General features: G+C 39.2%; 2 protein-coding genes, 1 non-coding gene and 1 pseudogene across 3 annotated transcripts in view; 3 read left to right on the forward strand and 1 right to left on the reverse strand.

Moving 5' to 3' along the window:
- The window catches only part of LOC137987851 (uncharacterized), a 32,072-nt gene extending 16,773 nt beyond the window's left edge, over positions 1–15,299 (forward strand). Inside the window, exons 4-6 of the mRNA XM_068833933.1 lie at positions 10,267–10,569; positions 11,392–12,332; positions 15,195–15,299. Of these exons, the coding sequence (XP_068690034.1) occupies positions 10,267–10,569; positions 11,392–12,332; positions 15,195–15,299 (1,349 nt within the window). The remainder of the gene's footprint in view (positions 1–10,266; positions 10,570–11,391; positions 12,333–15,194) is intronic.
- Positions 8,836–9,588, forward strand: LOC137987849 (uncharacterized; annotated as a pseudogene).
- On the reverse strand, positions 9,868–9,940 carry Trnat-agu (transfer RNA threonine (anticodon AGU)). The gene has a single exon. It is a non-coding gene; the product is annotated as a tRNA-Thr (tRNA).
- The window catches only part of LOC137987850 (adhesion G protein-coupled receptor B1-like), a 28,361-nt gene continuing 23,115 nt past the window's right edge, over positions 11,598–16,843 (forward strand). The window contains exon 1 of the mRNA XM_068833932.1: positions 11,598–11,707. The gene's annotated coding sequence lies outside the window, so the exon portion shown is untranslated. The remainder of the gene's footprint in view (positions 11,708–16,843) is intronic.

A 16,843-nucleotide genomic window follows, 5' to 3' on the forward strand; every position in this document is an offset into this window, starting at 1 on the left:
GATCTACTTCACTGACTATATATATATATATATATATATATATATATATATATATATATATATATATATATATATATATATATATATAAGCAGTGTACGGTTGGTTGACCTAACGATGAACTCCCAGTAAGAGGATCCACAGGATACAATGTCTCGACGCGAATTTGTAGTTAAGTGTACGTAAGGAAAAGCGACGAAAAGTCTTGAGTGTTCTGGGCGAAGTTTACTACGACGTCTCGGCCGTTCGGCCTTCTTCAGGTTAAAAATTAAAAACTAAAAAACTATTTACAATGAGTGCAAATCACAACAACAGCAGCTTATATATATAGAGCAGAAATATTAAAATTAAGGAAACGAAACAAAACAAAGGTCAAAGCAACAAGGTGACATGGATTTGACAATCAAAGACAAATAAAGAACTATAACAAAGGTCTAAACTCCAAGGTGACATAGATTTAACAATCAAAAACAAATAAAGAACTATAGGTGACATATTGATAAAAATGCATCGTATTGGGGAAATGTCAACTCACAACTACTCAATTGTAGTAATTAATGCGGTGTTTCGATCTAGATTCCCGCCTTTTATTAAGACCATGAGGATTAAGGGTAAATAATTGCGCAGTCCAATAGGCCTCCCTAGTGAGTAACAATTGTTCAAGATGCAAAGAATTTTCAAAAGACCTAATTTGTTCGATAATGATGAAGTTGATTTGTGAAATTTCATGTTCAGAATTATTATAGTGGATAGCCAATTCACAAGTTCTTTTGTTCTTCAGCATGTTCGACTTGTGGTTACGGAATCTTACTTTAAATTCAGTCGAGGTGGAGCCCACATATTGCAGGTTGCATTTGGCACAAGTGGCCAAATAATTAACATTTTGCGATGAACAAGAAAGTTTTTGTTGAATGGAATAATGACGACCAGTAGCTGAACTTTGAAATTTTGAAGCTTGAATTAAATAATTTTTACAAAGATCGCATTTCTTATTGCATTTTGAACAACCCCCATTTTCGTCTCTTGGATTTCTACAAGAGGTTACCTGAAATTTGGATGGCGCTAACAACTCTTTAGGTTTTTAATTCTACGATAAGCGGGAAAAATTGACTTGGACGGAAAAATTTCTTTGACTTCTGGTGAAGATTGCAATAGATGAAAGTGATTTTTAATGACTTTTTGGATATCTGGCAAAATTGGATTGTAGTCAAGCACCAGTGGAAAAACTTTCTTATCTGGTTTGACCTTTTTGCTCAAAAGTTCAGATCTAGATATACTGAGAGCTTTGTCGAACTGTTTATCGACAAGCTCCGCCGGATAATTTTGAGATTTCAAATATCCTTTGTATTCCTTACACCTATTTTGAAGAAAGTCGTTGGTAGAACAATTGCGTTTGATTCTTAAAGCTACCCCAAAGGGGACTGCTCTTTTGCAATGTGAGGGATGTGAACTCGAAAAAGGTAGATAGAGGTGGCTATCGGTGGGTTTAGCATAAACATCAGTGCTAATAAACCCGTTACAAAAATGCAACGTGAGATCAAGGACATTCAAATGACTTTCGGAGTAAACCAATTCGAATTTAATAGTAGGGTACAAATCATTGATATAATCAGTGAATTCCAATAATTTAGGTAAACCCTGAGTCCAGAGGTCAAAAATATCGTCCCTGTATCTCCACCAAAGCATAGGTCTCAAGCTACCCTCAAATTTGGCTTTCTCGTCGATGATGCCCATCGCTAGATCTGCATAACTGCACGCGTTTTTCGGTCCCATGGCCGTACCGTGTTTTTGAACAAAGCTCTGACCAGCAAACATTAGATCCGATGGCTCTGTTGTCTGGTATACCTGCTTCCTTGTACAACACTTGGCACAAACTTGTTCGTTACAAGCACCACAGTAATTTTTTGTTCCGCTGCATCCAGCATAACCGTATTCCTAGAGGTCTTATGTTAGCATTTGAACTTCAGTTGGTCAAGGAAAATGACAATCTACAAGACTCTTGTAAGCAGCATTTACACAATGCTTCCCTCAACATCTTAAAGGACATTTCTGCGGCAGCCTTGTCTAAGACCAAAGCCCTTCAGAGGGAACTTCATATCCAGCGCGATCACCTCCTTCGTGATTATGAGGAAACTGTAAGTAAGTAATGTCGCGATTGATTGATAGGACAAACATACGTGTCCTATTTACATAGCATTTTTGCAGTGGGCTCGGACATCAGCATACTAAGGGCGCCGATGGCAGCCGCTATCAGTCCATTTATGAGCCCACTGAACCCTCCCAACCCATGATGAGTGATGATGTAAGTGATGAAGATAGACCACAACACCGGGAACCACGTCCCCTACTCTTTTCGAATAGTGTGTGAGTTCTTTAACGTCCCACAGAGTTATATGTGAACAAGGTTTGTGAGACGGGACCTCCGGTTTATTGTCCTTATCCGAGAAGACTTGAAAGTCTAATCATTTGCAGATGTCATTACAAAGACAGCACTTTCTCCTCAGTTATTTAAAGACCCTGAGTGTTGGTCCGGCCGGAGTTGAACTCACGACCTCCCGCGTGACAGCCCGGTGCTTAACCAACTGAGCCACCGGTGCGCGGTTAACTGCTGTTAAAACCATTTGGAAACAGGTTAAAGAACGGATGGTAGCACTGGAGATTGATTTGAAAAAGAAAGCACGACATAAGTACTCGTTGGCCACACCCCTTCAACCATTACCAGTAGATCGAACCGTAAAACCTAGCAACACGAGAAGAAGAACGCGGCGGTTTGAAAGAATTACCCAAAGGAATATAGGAGCTCCAGCCGAAGACGATGGTAGCGACAAGGGTGTAACAACAGAGATCAACTTGCCGGACCTGAATCCTATTAATCTAACTTCTTCTGAACTAACAGATGCGGAACGCTCTCTCCTGAAGAAAGGACCAGCATTTTGTCCTGTGCCTAAGGATGTCAATTGGCAAAAGGTGACCGATGACATAGATAAATTTGAAAGGAGAATCCGCCTTGCCGTTTTCTTCCACGGTAGAAATGCTGAAGACAACCCCTGTGTGGTCGACGACCGATTTCCAGCGATTCCATCAGCTTCCCAATGGATGCCTCCAAAATCCAGTTTCCCGGAGGTAGAAGTGTTCCTCAACAATGTGAAGAACGACATCCTTAAGCCTGCTAATCTAAGAACTACCAACGACAATCTTACGAGAGAAGAAAGGTTAGCTTTAAGGTCTCTTAAATCTAGTGAAAATGTTATAAGAATTCAAGATAAAGGTTCTAGGTTCGTTGTCCTCAGTCAACAAGAATACCAAAATAAGATACTAGGGCAGCTTAATAATGATTTGCATTATGACAGCATAGATTCCGACCCAACACTTGACCATTTTGAAGTGGTTAAGGAATGGAGTCGAAAGTGGTTTTCTGAGGGGCAGATTAGCCAGGAGATTGCTACGTGGGTTGTAAATCTGGAACCAAAACCGGGAGTGGCATTTGGGAATGTCAAAACACACAAACGTGACAACCCACTTCGGCTTATTACATCCTGTTGCGGTACAGCAATTGAACGGCTTTCTGCTTTCACAGAATTCTACCTCAAACCTCTTTCACAGAGTCTTCCGTCCTTTGTGAAGGATTCCACGGATTTTATCAACAAATTAGAAGATTTGAATGTAAAAGGCCCATTCCCTGAGGGGTCCCTCCTTGTGTCTTGGGATGTAGTGTCACTGTTTCCAAACATTGACAACAATCTAGGTATTTCAGCAGTTAGAAAGGCACTTAATTCTAGATCTGATAACATTCCTTCCACTGATTGCTTAGTTGAGGCCGTTGAAATGTGTCTCAGGGTAAATAATTGCCAGTTTGCTGGTCAGAGCTTTGTTCAAAAACACGGTACGGCCATGGGACCGAAAAACGCGTGCAGTTATGCAGATCTAGCGATGGGCATCATCGACGAGAAAGCCAAATTTGAGGGTAGCTTGAGACCTATGCTTTGGTGGAGATACAGGGACGATATTTTTGACCTCTGGACTCAGGGTTTACCTAAATTATTGGAATTCACTGATTATATCAATGATTTGTACCCTACTATTAAATTCGAATTGGTTTACTCCGAAAGTCATTTGAATGTCCTTGATCTCACGTTGCATTTTTGTAACGGGTTTATTAGCACTGATGTTTTTGCTAAACCCACCGATAGCCACCTCTATCTACCTTTTTCGAGTTCACATCCCTCACATTGCAAAAGAGCAGTCCCCTTTGGGGTAGCTTTAAGAATTAAACGCAATTGTTCTACCAACGACTTTCTTCAAAATAGGTGTAAGGAATACAAAGGATATTTGAAATCTCAAAATTATCCGGCGGAGCTTGTCGATAAACAGTTCGACAAAGCTCTCAGTATATCTAGATCTGAACTTTTGAGCAAAAAGGTCAAACCAGATAAGAAAGTTTTTCCACTGGTGCTTGACTACAATCCAATTTTGCCAGATATCCAAAAAGTCATTAAAAATCACTTTCATCTATTGCAATCTTCACCAGAAGTCAAAGAAATTTTTCCGTCCAAGTCAATTTTTCCCGCTTATCGTAGAACTAAAAATCTTAAGGAGTTGTTAGCGCCATCCAAATTTCAGGTAACCTCTTGTAGAAATCCAAGAGACGAAAATGGGGGTTGTTCAAAATGCAATAAGAAATGCGATCTTTGTAAAAATTATTTAATTCAAGCTTCAAAATTTCAAAGTTCAGCTACTGGTCGTCATTATTCCATTCAACAAAAACTTTCTTGTTCATCGCAAAATGTTATTTATTTGGCCACTTGTCCCAAATGCAACCTGCAATATGTGGGCTCCACCTCGACTGAATTTAAAGTAAGATTCCGTAACCACAAGTCGAACATGCTGAAGAACAAAAGAACTTGTGAATTGGCTATCCACTATAATAACTCTGAACATGAAATTTCACAAATCAACTTCATCATTATCGAACAAATTAGGTCTTTTGAAAATTCTTTGCATCTTGAACAATTGTTACTCACTAGGGAGGCCTATTGGACTGCGCAATTATTTACCCTTAATCCTCATGGTCTTAATAAAAGGCGGGAATCTAGATCGAAACACCGCATTAATTACTACAATTGAGTAGTTGTGAGTTGACATTTTCCCAATACGATGCATTTTTATCAATATGTCACCTGTAGTTCTTTATTTGTTTTTGATTGTTAAATCTATGTCACCTTGGAGTTTAGACCTTTGTTATAGTTCTTTATTTGTCTTAGATTGTCAAATCCATGTCACCTTGTTGCTTTGACCTTTGTTTTGTTTCGTTTCCTTAATTTTAATATTTCTGCTCTGTATATATAAGCTGCTGTTGTTGTGATTTGCACTCATTGTAAATAGTTTTTTAGTTTTTAATTTTTAACCTGAAGAAGGCCGAAACGTCGTAGTAAACTTCGCCCAGAACCGTCAAGAGTTTGTCTCTTCGTCGCTTTTCCTTACGTACACCTAACTATATATATATATATATATATATATATATATATATATATATATATATATATATATATATATATATGACGGAGATTGGAACGGAAGTGGATAGTCAGTAAAGACAAACCCAAAGTAATAACACGTGATAATTCCACACAGACAGAGAAGATCTTAAACAGGCGAACAGTAAACTTATCTGACATTCAACATACGCAGTCGGAAACAAACCTTCTACGTAAGGGACTTAACTTTTGCTTAACACCAGCGCCACCAGAAAAATTATGACATCAATAAGGACATTTATGCCTTTGCCCGCAGACTAACCCTTAAAGAATATAACACTCCTGAGAACATACTTTAGAAGAACTAATAGACGGCCCTGGATACCAACTATCCCATACTTCAAAAATTGAACCAAAAGGAGCGCAAGATCTATTTAAGACCTTCAAGAGAACCATACCTTAATACATATATTGACAGATTAAGGCAAGAAATCGCTGATGAGACTTTGCGCGACCTACGATTTCAACGTAAGAACCTACACGTTAGAGAGCAGCTTTGAATAGACTAAGCAATAAAACGGACATAATCATCAAGCCCAGCAGACAAAGGCGGAGCTACGGTGATGATGAATGCAAAGGACTACGTAAAGGAAGCTAAACGCCAACTAGACAATGAATTATATTACATGAGAGTAGAGAGAGTGATTTTACTCCTGAACACGAACAGCTCATAAACCAATGCGTAGATCCACTTATAGATGACGGAGAATTAGAAGAAGAAGTAGCTAAACTCTTAAGGCCAGCACAATCAAGAACTCCTATGCTCTATATGCTCTCCAAAATACACAAAGTTAACAATCCAAGTAGACCACTGAGTAGTTTCCTCCGTAAACAGCTACACGGAGAAGTTATCAGCGTATGTGGACGAGTTTTTGAGACCTATAGCGGAAAAGCTACTGTCATGCATACAAGACACCACACACTTCATTAAACGAATACGGGCTTGGGGCAAGTTACCCTAAAAGTGTTATTTAGCAACACTAGACGTATCAAGCCTATACACGAATATAGACTCAAAGACGACAAATAGACACACACTCACTATTGTGGAGGAAGAGCTAGGCGAGACAAACCAGAATAAGCCATCATCGAAAACATTATCATGTCTCCTCGAGAAAGTTCTCAAACACAACAATTTCACCTTTGGTAATGAACATTACATTCAAATCAAAGGAACAGCTATGGGAACCAGAGTCGCACTCAACTTTGCAAACGTATACATGGGAAGACTTGAAGAAAGATTCGTGTACCAAACAGAGCGGGCAAGCCATATCATAATCTGGGTACGCTTTATACCAGGATTTTAATGAAAGCTGATAAAGGAAACTGTTTTGTTGTCCTGGATATATGTGATTACGACAGCAAAATTGACTCTCTACTTAGCGACCGTAACACCTATGAACTAGTCCTCAAATCCCCCTTCAAGAAGATTGAACGTGAACTCAATAAAAGGCTTCTCGTCCTGAAGAATCAATACAAGATCAGTGATTCCACTTACCGCAAACTTCACTTCACTGATGTCACATCACCAGTCATTCGTGGATCAATCAAACACCACAAACAAGAAAACCCTGTTAGACCCATTGTTTCATCCATTGGCTCAGCTCTCTACAATACTTCTAAGTTCCTTACCGACATCTTGTAACCTTTACAAAACAGTAATGGTTTCTCTGTTCCTAACTCTGCCAAGTTTGCTGAAGAAATCTCCAATGTTGACATCCAGGATGACGAAGTTATGCTATCCTTCGATGTTGTATCACTATTCACAGCCATTCCTGTAGACAAAGCCTGTGATTACATTAAAAAAAAAAAACTACTTAAGGACGACTCACTTTCTTCACACACGAGCTTAGACAGTAATGAAATCATTTCACTGTTGAAATTCATCTTATCTAACAATTACTTTATTTATGATGATAAGATATATAAACCGATCCGTGGTTGCACGATGGGTAGCCCCGTCAGCCCTGTGGTGGCGAACTTGTGCATGAAAGCGATCGAAGAAATGGCCATCAACACGTCTGAAGTACAACCTATAAAGTACGGAGACGCTACGTGGATGATAGCTTCTGTATCACCAAAAGAGATGCTAACTTTTTTCAAACAACACTTAATTCCATCGATCCACACATCTCATTCACTATTGAGGAGGAATCTGACCAAAAGATCGCCTTCTTGGATACTTTGGTTTCTCGCAAGGATAACGCGATCAATATTGATGTTTACCGCAAAGCAACTCACGGACAAATATTTAGACTTTTCTTTTCACCACGACAAACGCCACAAGATCAGCACAGCCGAGACCCTCCTACACCGCGCAATTAAACTCCCAACTACACCACAATGGAAAAATACCGAAATCAATCTTTGATCTACGAGCCAACAACTATACCTCCTTTGTTATTGCCAATATCTTGAAGCGGAAAATTTTCAAACCACCCACACATGCCATCCCTTCACCTGAAGAATTGGTTGGTATGTTTTTTAAATGGTTTGCGCCTCAAGAGAAGCCTAACGGTTTTGCTGTCCTTCCTTTCATCAATGGTGTTACGCAACCCCTAACAAGAATTCTTCGAAGGCACGATATTCGAGTTGTAAATAAGCCCCTTAAGACTTTTCAACAAAAATTCCTTTCTCCTAAATTCAGACACCTAGTGAACACCAACCCAAAATTGTTTATAAAATACCCTTTGCCGATTGTGAATTGGTGTTATATAGGTTAAACTGGCCGTTGCTTTGAAACCCGCATGAAAACACGTTAAGAATGTAAAAACATGTGCTAATGGGTCAAACATTGCGAAACATGCGAAACATGCGAAACATGCGAAACATTGCGAAACATGCGCATCCGTGGACGACTGTAGATCGACAGCCGAAAGCTTATATTCCTTTTCAAATTTTTAGCCAGGGAACGTTTTTTATTGTATTTTGATATATTTCTTATCTAAAAAAGTGATCAAGACTCTTTGATTAATTTCATAAATTACTTTAACTATGTGAGTACCCTCAATCAAGTTTACACATGAAATCCCTGCACATTCAGTGAATTTCCTTGATACTACCGCCCTAAAGGACAATCAAGGCAACATCAGCACAGGTGTTTATCAGAAACCAACTGATACACATCCATACCTCCATTGGACATCAGCACATCCGCCTCATCTGAAAGGGAGCATCCCATACAATCAAGCCTTGAGGTTGAGGCGAATATGCTCTTCAACAGATACATTGAAGAAACGAATCATGGAATATTCGGATTTCTTTGTAGCTTGTGGTTATGCACAATACAAAGTTATCCACGAAATGCAGAAAGTGCTTAGATTGACTCAAGAGAAATGTTTGCAGAACAAAGAACGTGAACCAACAGACCGAATTCCTCTGGTCGCTACATTCAACCCCCACACTACACTTATTGCAGAAATTGCTAAACAAAATTGGAACTTTCTCCAATCAAGAGAAAGGCTATCGCTCATATTCAACAAACCACCTTTAGTCGCCTACGGACGGCCGAAAAGTCTTCGAGACAGACTTGTGCGTTCAAGAACCTCGAAATCTGATATCAAAGGGATGTAGAGCATGTGAAAAAACGAAGTGTACTTGGTGCAAAAAGATCAACCAGACCACAACCTTCATCATGCAGTGGACTGCTATGTGCCATAGATCATTTATATAACCAAGTGCAACATTTGCAAACTTCAATACATTGGCAAAAGTGAAACAGTATTTAACCTACGGTTAAACAATGGCAGAAACCATATTAAAAAGGGAGTGAGTAGCTGCGAACTCAATCAACACTTTTTACATAACACACGAACTCACGACTTTGACAATAATTTTAACATTACCATCATAGAAAAAATAAAAAAGAACAATTTAAACACTGACAAAAAGAAAGAAGTCTTTCGAGAAAGAGAGATTTTCTGGCAAAAAACTTTAAACTCCATTCAGCCGTATGAACTAAACAAAGTTTTTACACGAGAGCCTTTTATAAAGTCTTGGGTACATAAATTGTTTCAAAAATGCGTTATTAAGGTTGTAAAACTCTTAACCTATTAGAAATGCTATTTTTTTACAAAACATCCTACTCAACATCTAATTAAGCAACACGTATTGTGTTAACCGATTAATACTCTCGAATTGCATTATCCCATGATCCAGTTTTTAATAAAGCTATATAAATATATATATATATATATATATATATATATATCCCTTGAGCCAACAACGTATCACCCCCAGGAGGATCGCAAATAGATTCACAGTCCAAGTTGAGGAGAAATTGAGAGAAAGTTACAGGAAACTCAACACTGGACAACTTCTGGGGAAAACTGTAATTGCCCTGAGCGGGATTTGAACCCACGTCCCCCTGATCACTAGTCGGGTGTGATGACCACTACACTATCAGGACAACCATGCTGGCAACATGGCTGATTAATCATTTAATGTGTGGCATTTCCGTGGGACTCCCTAAGGGCCAGTTTTTCTATGTGATAACGCTGGATCAACAAGTGATGGCTAGTTTGAGCACTCTGGCATGGCTTAGATGCATCACATGTGTAGGACATTTGGAGTGGCTGTATAAGCTTTACCTTAAAATTCAGGACTCCAACGGGGTTTGAACTCGTGACCTCGCGATACCGGTGCGACGCTCTATTTCTTTTCAGGCTTCTCTACGCAATGCAAAAAAAAGTGTTCATAACTGTTCATAATTTTGTTACTGTGTTTTTTTTTCAGGCAATGAAATCCCTATAGTACTAGTTTCTTTACCCAGGTTTGACGTTCTTAAAAAGGGCGAAGAAATCATGCTTACTTGCAATGTAACCCGAGTAAAGGACTTAAGTTGGTTGAAGCTCGAGAGAATTTCATGGTTTAAAGATGGCCTCCGGGTCCAAACTGTGCGATGCCCCCTTCCGAACGTACCAGAAGATACCCTTCAACCGTTGGTGGTTAAAGATGGAGGAAATTACTCATGCATTCTTGAATTGTTGCTGCAAGGAGTATTCTTACACATGGTGTCTGATTTTGTTGTCATAAGATGTAAGTTTACCATTTGGTACCCGATAAGGTCAATAATGGAAACATGAACAATTCAAGGGTGTACTTTGCTAAATAAATTATTTCTTTTTTATTCAACGTTCAACCTTTTTGTGCTAACTAAAAGCTCGAAAGGGTTTTTCGTTGCAATAGTGTTTGTGAAACGATAAAGGATACCAAAGAAGGATATTTCATAGTGTGGGCAAACTATAGATAACTTTGCAACTCTATTGTTGGATAATACTTTAAGGGCACTTATAACGTCATATTGGTTAACATGGCAACACGCCACGTCCACAAAAAGGCCTTCTAAATTTCAGATTTTGAAAATTATTTGACCGACCGTGTTGGAAAGCTCCCTAAATTTTTTAACTTCTTAGAGAGTATGACAAAAAGTTCTTTATTTAACAAATGGTAAACGGCTCAGTGTGCACTATTGAGTTATGTTGCACGTGGGAGGTTGCTATGCACGAGAGAAGCGTAAGAGTCATTCGAGGCGATAACCGAGAGCCACTCTAGCTTCTTGAGTGCTTAGCAAACTCTCAAGTAATTATAGGATGTTTCGTGTTCGGATGGTAGCACTGGAGATTGATTTGAAAAAGAAAGCACGACATAAGTACTCGTTGGCCACACCCCTTCAACCATTACCAGTAGATCGAACCGTACAACCTAGCAACACGAGAAGAAGAACGCGGCGGTTTGAAAGAATTACCCAAAGGAATATAGGAGCTCCAGCCGAAGACGATGGTAGCGACAAGGGTGTAACAACAGAGATCAACTTGCCGGACCTGAATCCTATTAATCTAACTTCTTCTGAACTAACAGATGCGGAACGCTCTCTCCTGAAGAAAGGACCAGCATTTTGTCCTGTGCCTAAGGATGTCAATTGGCAAAAGGTGACCGATGACATAGATAAATTTGAAAGGAGAATCCGCCTTGCCGTTTTCTTCCACGGTAGAAATGCTGAAGACAACCCCTGTGTGGTCGACGACCGATTTCCAGCGATTCCATCAGCTTCCCAATGGATGCCTCCAAAATCCAGTTTCCCGGAGGTAGAAGTGTTCCTCAACAATGTGAAGAACGACATCCTTAAGCCTGCTAATCTAAGAACTACCAACGACAATCTTACGAGAGAAGAAAGGTTAGCTTTAAGGTCTCTTAAATCTAGTGAAAATGTTATAAGAATTCAAGATAAAGGTTCTAGGTTCGTTGTCCTCAGTCAACAAGAATACCAAAATAAGATACTAGGGCAGCTTAATAATGATTTGCATTATGACAGCATAGATTCCGACCCAACACTTGACCATTTTGAAGTGGCTAAGGAATGGAGTCGAAAGTGGTTTTCTGAGGGGCAGATTAGCCAGGAGATTGCTACGTGGGTTGTAAATCTGGAACCAAAACCGGGAGTGGCATTTGGGAATGTCAAAACACACAAACGTGACAACCCACTTCGGCTTATTACATCCTGTTGCGGTACAGCAATTGAACGGCTTTCTGCTTTCACAGAATTCTACCTCAAACCTCTTTCACAGAGTCTTCCGTCCTTTGTGAAGGATTCCACGGATTTTATCAACAAATTAGAAGATTTGAATGTAAAAGGCCCATTCCCTGAGGGGTCCCTCCTTGTGTCTTGGGATGTAGTGTCACTGTTTCCAAACATTGACAACAATCTAGGTATTTCAGCAGTTAGAAAGGCACTTAATTCTAGATCTGATAACATTCCTTCCACTGATTGCTTAGTTGAAGCCGTTGAAATGTGTCTCAGGGTAAATAATTGCCAGTTTGCTGGTCAGAGCTTTGTTCAAAAACACGGTACGGCCATGGGACCGAAAAACGCGTGCAGTTATGCAGATCTAGCGATGGGCATCATCGACGAGAAAGCCAAATTTGAGGGTAGCTTGAGACCTATGCTTTGGTGGAGATACAGGGACGATATTTTTGACCTCTGGACTCAGGGTTTACCTAAATTATTGGAATTCACTGATTATATCAATGATTTGTACCCTACTATTAAATTCGAATTGGTTTACTCCGAAAGTCATTTGAATGTCCTTGATCTCACGTTGCATTTTTGTAACGGGTTTATTAGCACTGATGTTTTTGCTAAACCCACCGATAGCCACCTCTATCTACCTTTTTCGAGTTCACATCCCTCACATTGCAAAAGAGCAGTCCCCTTTGGGGTAGCTTTAAGAATTAAACGCAATTGTTCTACCAACGACTTTCTTCAAAATAGGTGTAAGGAATACAAAGGATATTTGAAATCTCAAAATTATCCGGCGGAGCTTGTCGATAAACAGTTCGACAAAGCTCTCAGTATATCTAGATCTGAACTTTTGAGCAAAAAGGTCAAACCAGATAAGAAAGTTTTTCCACTGGTGCTTGACTACAATCCAATTTTGCCAGATATCCAAAAAGTCATTAAAAATCACTTTCATCTATTGCAATCTTCACCAGAAGTCAAAGAAATTTTTCCGTCCAAGTCAATTTTTCCCGCTTATCGTAGAACTAAAAATCTTAAGGAGTTGTTAGCGCCATCCAAATTTCAGGTAACCTCTTGTAGAAATCCAAGAGACGAAAATGGGGGTTGTTCAAAATGCAATAAGAAATGCGATCTTTGTAAAAATTATTTAATTCAAGCTTCAAAATTTCAAAGTTCAGCTACTGGTCGTCATTATTCCATTCAACAAAAACTTTCTTGTTCATCGCAAAATGTTATTTATTTGGCCACTTGTCCCAAATGCAACCTGCAATATGTGGGCTCCACCTCGACTGAATTTAAAGTAAGATTCCGTAACCACAAGTCGAACATGCTGAAGAACAAAAGAACTTGTGAATTGGCTATCCACTATAATAACTCTGAACATGAAATTTCACAAATCAACTTCATCATTATCGAACAAATTAGGTCTTTTGAAAATTCTTTGCATCTTGAACAATTGTTACTCACTAGGGAGGCCTATTGGACTGCGCAATTATTTACCCTTAATCCTCATGGTCTTAATAAAAGGCGGGAATCTAGATCGAAACACCGCATTAATTACTACAATTGAGTAGTTGTGAGTTGACATTTTCCCAATACGATGCATTTTTATCAATATGTCACCTGTAGTTCTTTATTTGTTTTTGATTGTTAAATCTATGTCACCTTGGAGTTTAGACCTTTGTTATAGTTCTTTATTTGTCTTAGATTGTCAAATCCATGTCACCTTGTTGCTTTGACCTTTGTTTTGTTTCGTTTCCTTAATTTTAATATTTCTGCTCTGTATATATAAGCTGCTGTTGTTGTGATTTGCACTCATTGTAAATAGTTTTTTAGTTTTTAATTTTTAACCTGAAGAAGGCCGAAACGTCGTAGTAAACTTCGCCCAGAACCGTCAAGAGTTTGTCTCTTCGTCGCTTTTCCTTACGTACACCTAACTATATATATATATATATATATATATATATATATATATATATATATTTATATATATATGACGGAGATTGGAACGGAAGTGGATAGTCAGTAAAGACAAACCCAAAGTAATAACACGTGATAATTCCACACAGACAGAGAAGATCTTAAACAGGCGAACAGTAAACTTATCTGACATTCAACATACGCAGTCGGAAACAAACCTTCTACGTAAGGGACTTAACTTTTGCTTAACACCAGCGCCACCAGAAAAATTATGACATCAATAAGGACATTTATGCCTTTGCCCGCAGACTAACCCTTAAAGAATATAACACTCCTGAGAACATACTTTAGAAGAACTAATAGACGGCCCTGGATACCAACTATCCCATACTTCAAAAATTGAACCAAAAGGAGCGCAAGATCTATTTAAGACCTTCAAGAGAACCATACCTTAATACATATATTGACAGATTAAGGCAAGAAATCGCTGATGAGACTTTGCGCGACCTACGATTTCAACGTAAGAACCTACACGTTAGAGAGCAGCTTTGAATAGACTAAGCAATAAAACGGACATAATCATCAAGCCCAGCAGACAAAGGCGGAGCTACGGTGATGATGAATGCAAAGGACTACGTAAAGGAAGCTAAACGCCAACTAGACAATGAATTATATTACATGAGAGTAGAGAGAGTGATTTTACTCCTGAACACGAACAGCTCATAAACCAATGCGTAGATCCACTTATAGATGACGGAGAATTAGAAGAAGAAGTAGCTAAACTCTTAAGGCCAGCACAATCAAGAACTCCTATGCTCTATATGCTCTCCAAAATACACAAAGTTAACAATCCAAGTAGACCACTGAGTAGTTTCCTCCGTAAACAGCTACACGGAGAAGTTATCAGCGTATGTGGACGAGTTTTTGAGACCTATAGCGGAAAAGCTACTGTCATGCATACAAGACACCACACACTTCATTAAACGAATACGGGCTTGGGGCAAGTTACCCTAAAAGTGTTATTTAGCAACACTAGACGTATCAAGCCTATACACGAATATAGACTCAAAGACGACAAATAGACACACACTCACTATTGTGGAGGAAGAGCTAGGCGAGACAAACCAGAATAAGCCATCATCGAAAACATTATCATGTCTCCTCGAGAAAGTTCTCAAACACAACAATTTCACCTTTGGTAATGAACATTACATTCAAATCAAAGGAACAGCTATGGGAACCAGAGTCGCACTCAACTTTGCAAACGTATACATGGGAAGACTTGAAGAAAGATTCGTGTACCAAACAGAGCGGGCAAGCCATATCATAATCTGGGTACGCTTTATACCAGGATTTTAATGAAAGCTGATAAAGGAAACTGTTTTGTTGTCCTGGATATATGTGATTACGACAGCAAAATTGACTCTCTACTTAGCGACCGTAACACCTATGAACTAGTCCTCAAATCCCCCTTCAAGAAGATTGAACGTGAACTCAATAAAAGGCTTCTCGTCCTGAAGAATCAATACAAGATCAGTGATTCCACTTACCGCAAACTTCACTTCACTGATGTCACATCACCAGTCATTCGTGGATCAATCAAACACCACAAACAAGAAAACCCTGTTAGACCCATTGTTTCATCCATTGGCTCAGCTCTCTACAATACTTCTAAGTTCCTTACCGACATCTTGTAACCTTTACAAAACAGTAATGGTTTCTCTGTTCCTAACTCTGCCAAGTTTGCTGAAGAAATCTCCAATGTTGACATCCAGGATGACGAAGTTATGCTATCCTTCGATGTTGTATCACTATTCACAGCCATTCCTGTAGACAAAGCCTGTGATTACATTAAAAAAAAAAAACTACTTAAGGACGACTCACTTTCTTCACACACGAGCTTAGACAGTAATGAAATCATTTCACTGTTGAAATTCATCTTATCTAACAATTACTTTATTTATGATGATAAGATATATAAACCGATCCGTGGTTGCACGATGGGTAGCCCCGTCAGCCCTGTGGTGGCGAACTTGTGCATGAAAGCGATCGAAGAAATGGCCATCAACACGTCTGAAGTACAACCTATAAAGTACGGAGACGCTACGTGGATGATAGCTTCTGTATCACCAAAAGAGATGCTAACTTTTTTCAAACAACACTTAATTCCATCGATCCACACATCTCATTCACTATTGAGGAGGAATCTGACCAAAAGATCGCCTTCTTGGATACTTTGGTTTCTCGCAAGGATAACGCGATCAATATTGATGTTTACCGCAAAGCAACTCACGGACAAATATTTAGACTTTTCTTTTCACCACGACAAACGCCACAAGATCAGCACAGCCGAGACCCTCCTACACCGCGCAATTAAACTCCCAACTACACCACAATGGAAAAATACCGAAATCAATCTTTGATCTACGAGCCAACAACTATACCTCCTTTGTTATTGCCAATATCTTGAAGCGGAAAATTTTCAAACCACCCACACATGCCATCCCTTCACCTGAAGAATTGGTTGGTATGTTTTTTAAATGGTTTGCGCCTCAAGAGAAGCCTAACGGTTTTGCTGTCCTTCCTTTCATCAATGGTGTTACGCAACCCCTAACAAGAATTCTTCGAAGGCACGATATTCGAGTTGTAAATAAGCCCCTTAAGACTTTTCAACAAAAATTCCTTTCTCCTAAATTCAGACACCTAGTGAACACCAACCCAAAATTGTTTATAAAATACCCTTTGCCGATTGTGAATTGGTGTTATATAGGTTAAACTGGCCGTTGCTTTGAAACCCGCATGAAAACACGTTAAGAATGTAAAAACATGTGCTAATGGGTCAAACATTGCGAAACATGCGAAACATGCGAAACA

This window comes from Montipora foliosa, unplaced genomic scaffold (assembly GCF_036669935.1).
Source record: "Montipora foliosa isolate CH-2021 unplaced genomic scaffold, ASM3666993v2 scaffold_392, whole genome shotgun sequence".
Taxonomy (NCBI): domain Eukaryota; kingdom Metazoa; phylum Cnidaria; class Anthozoa; order Scleractinia; family Acroporidae; genus Montipora; species Montipora foliosa.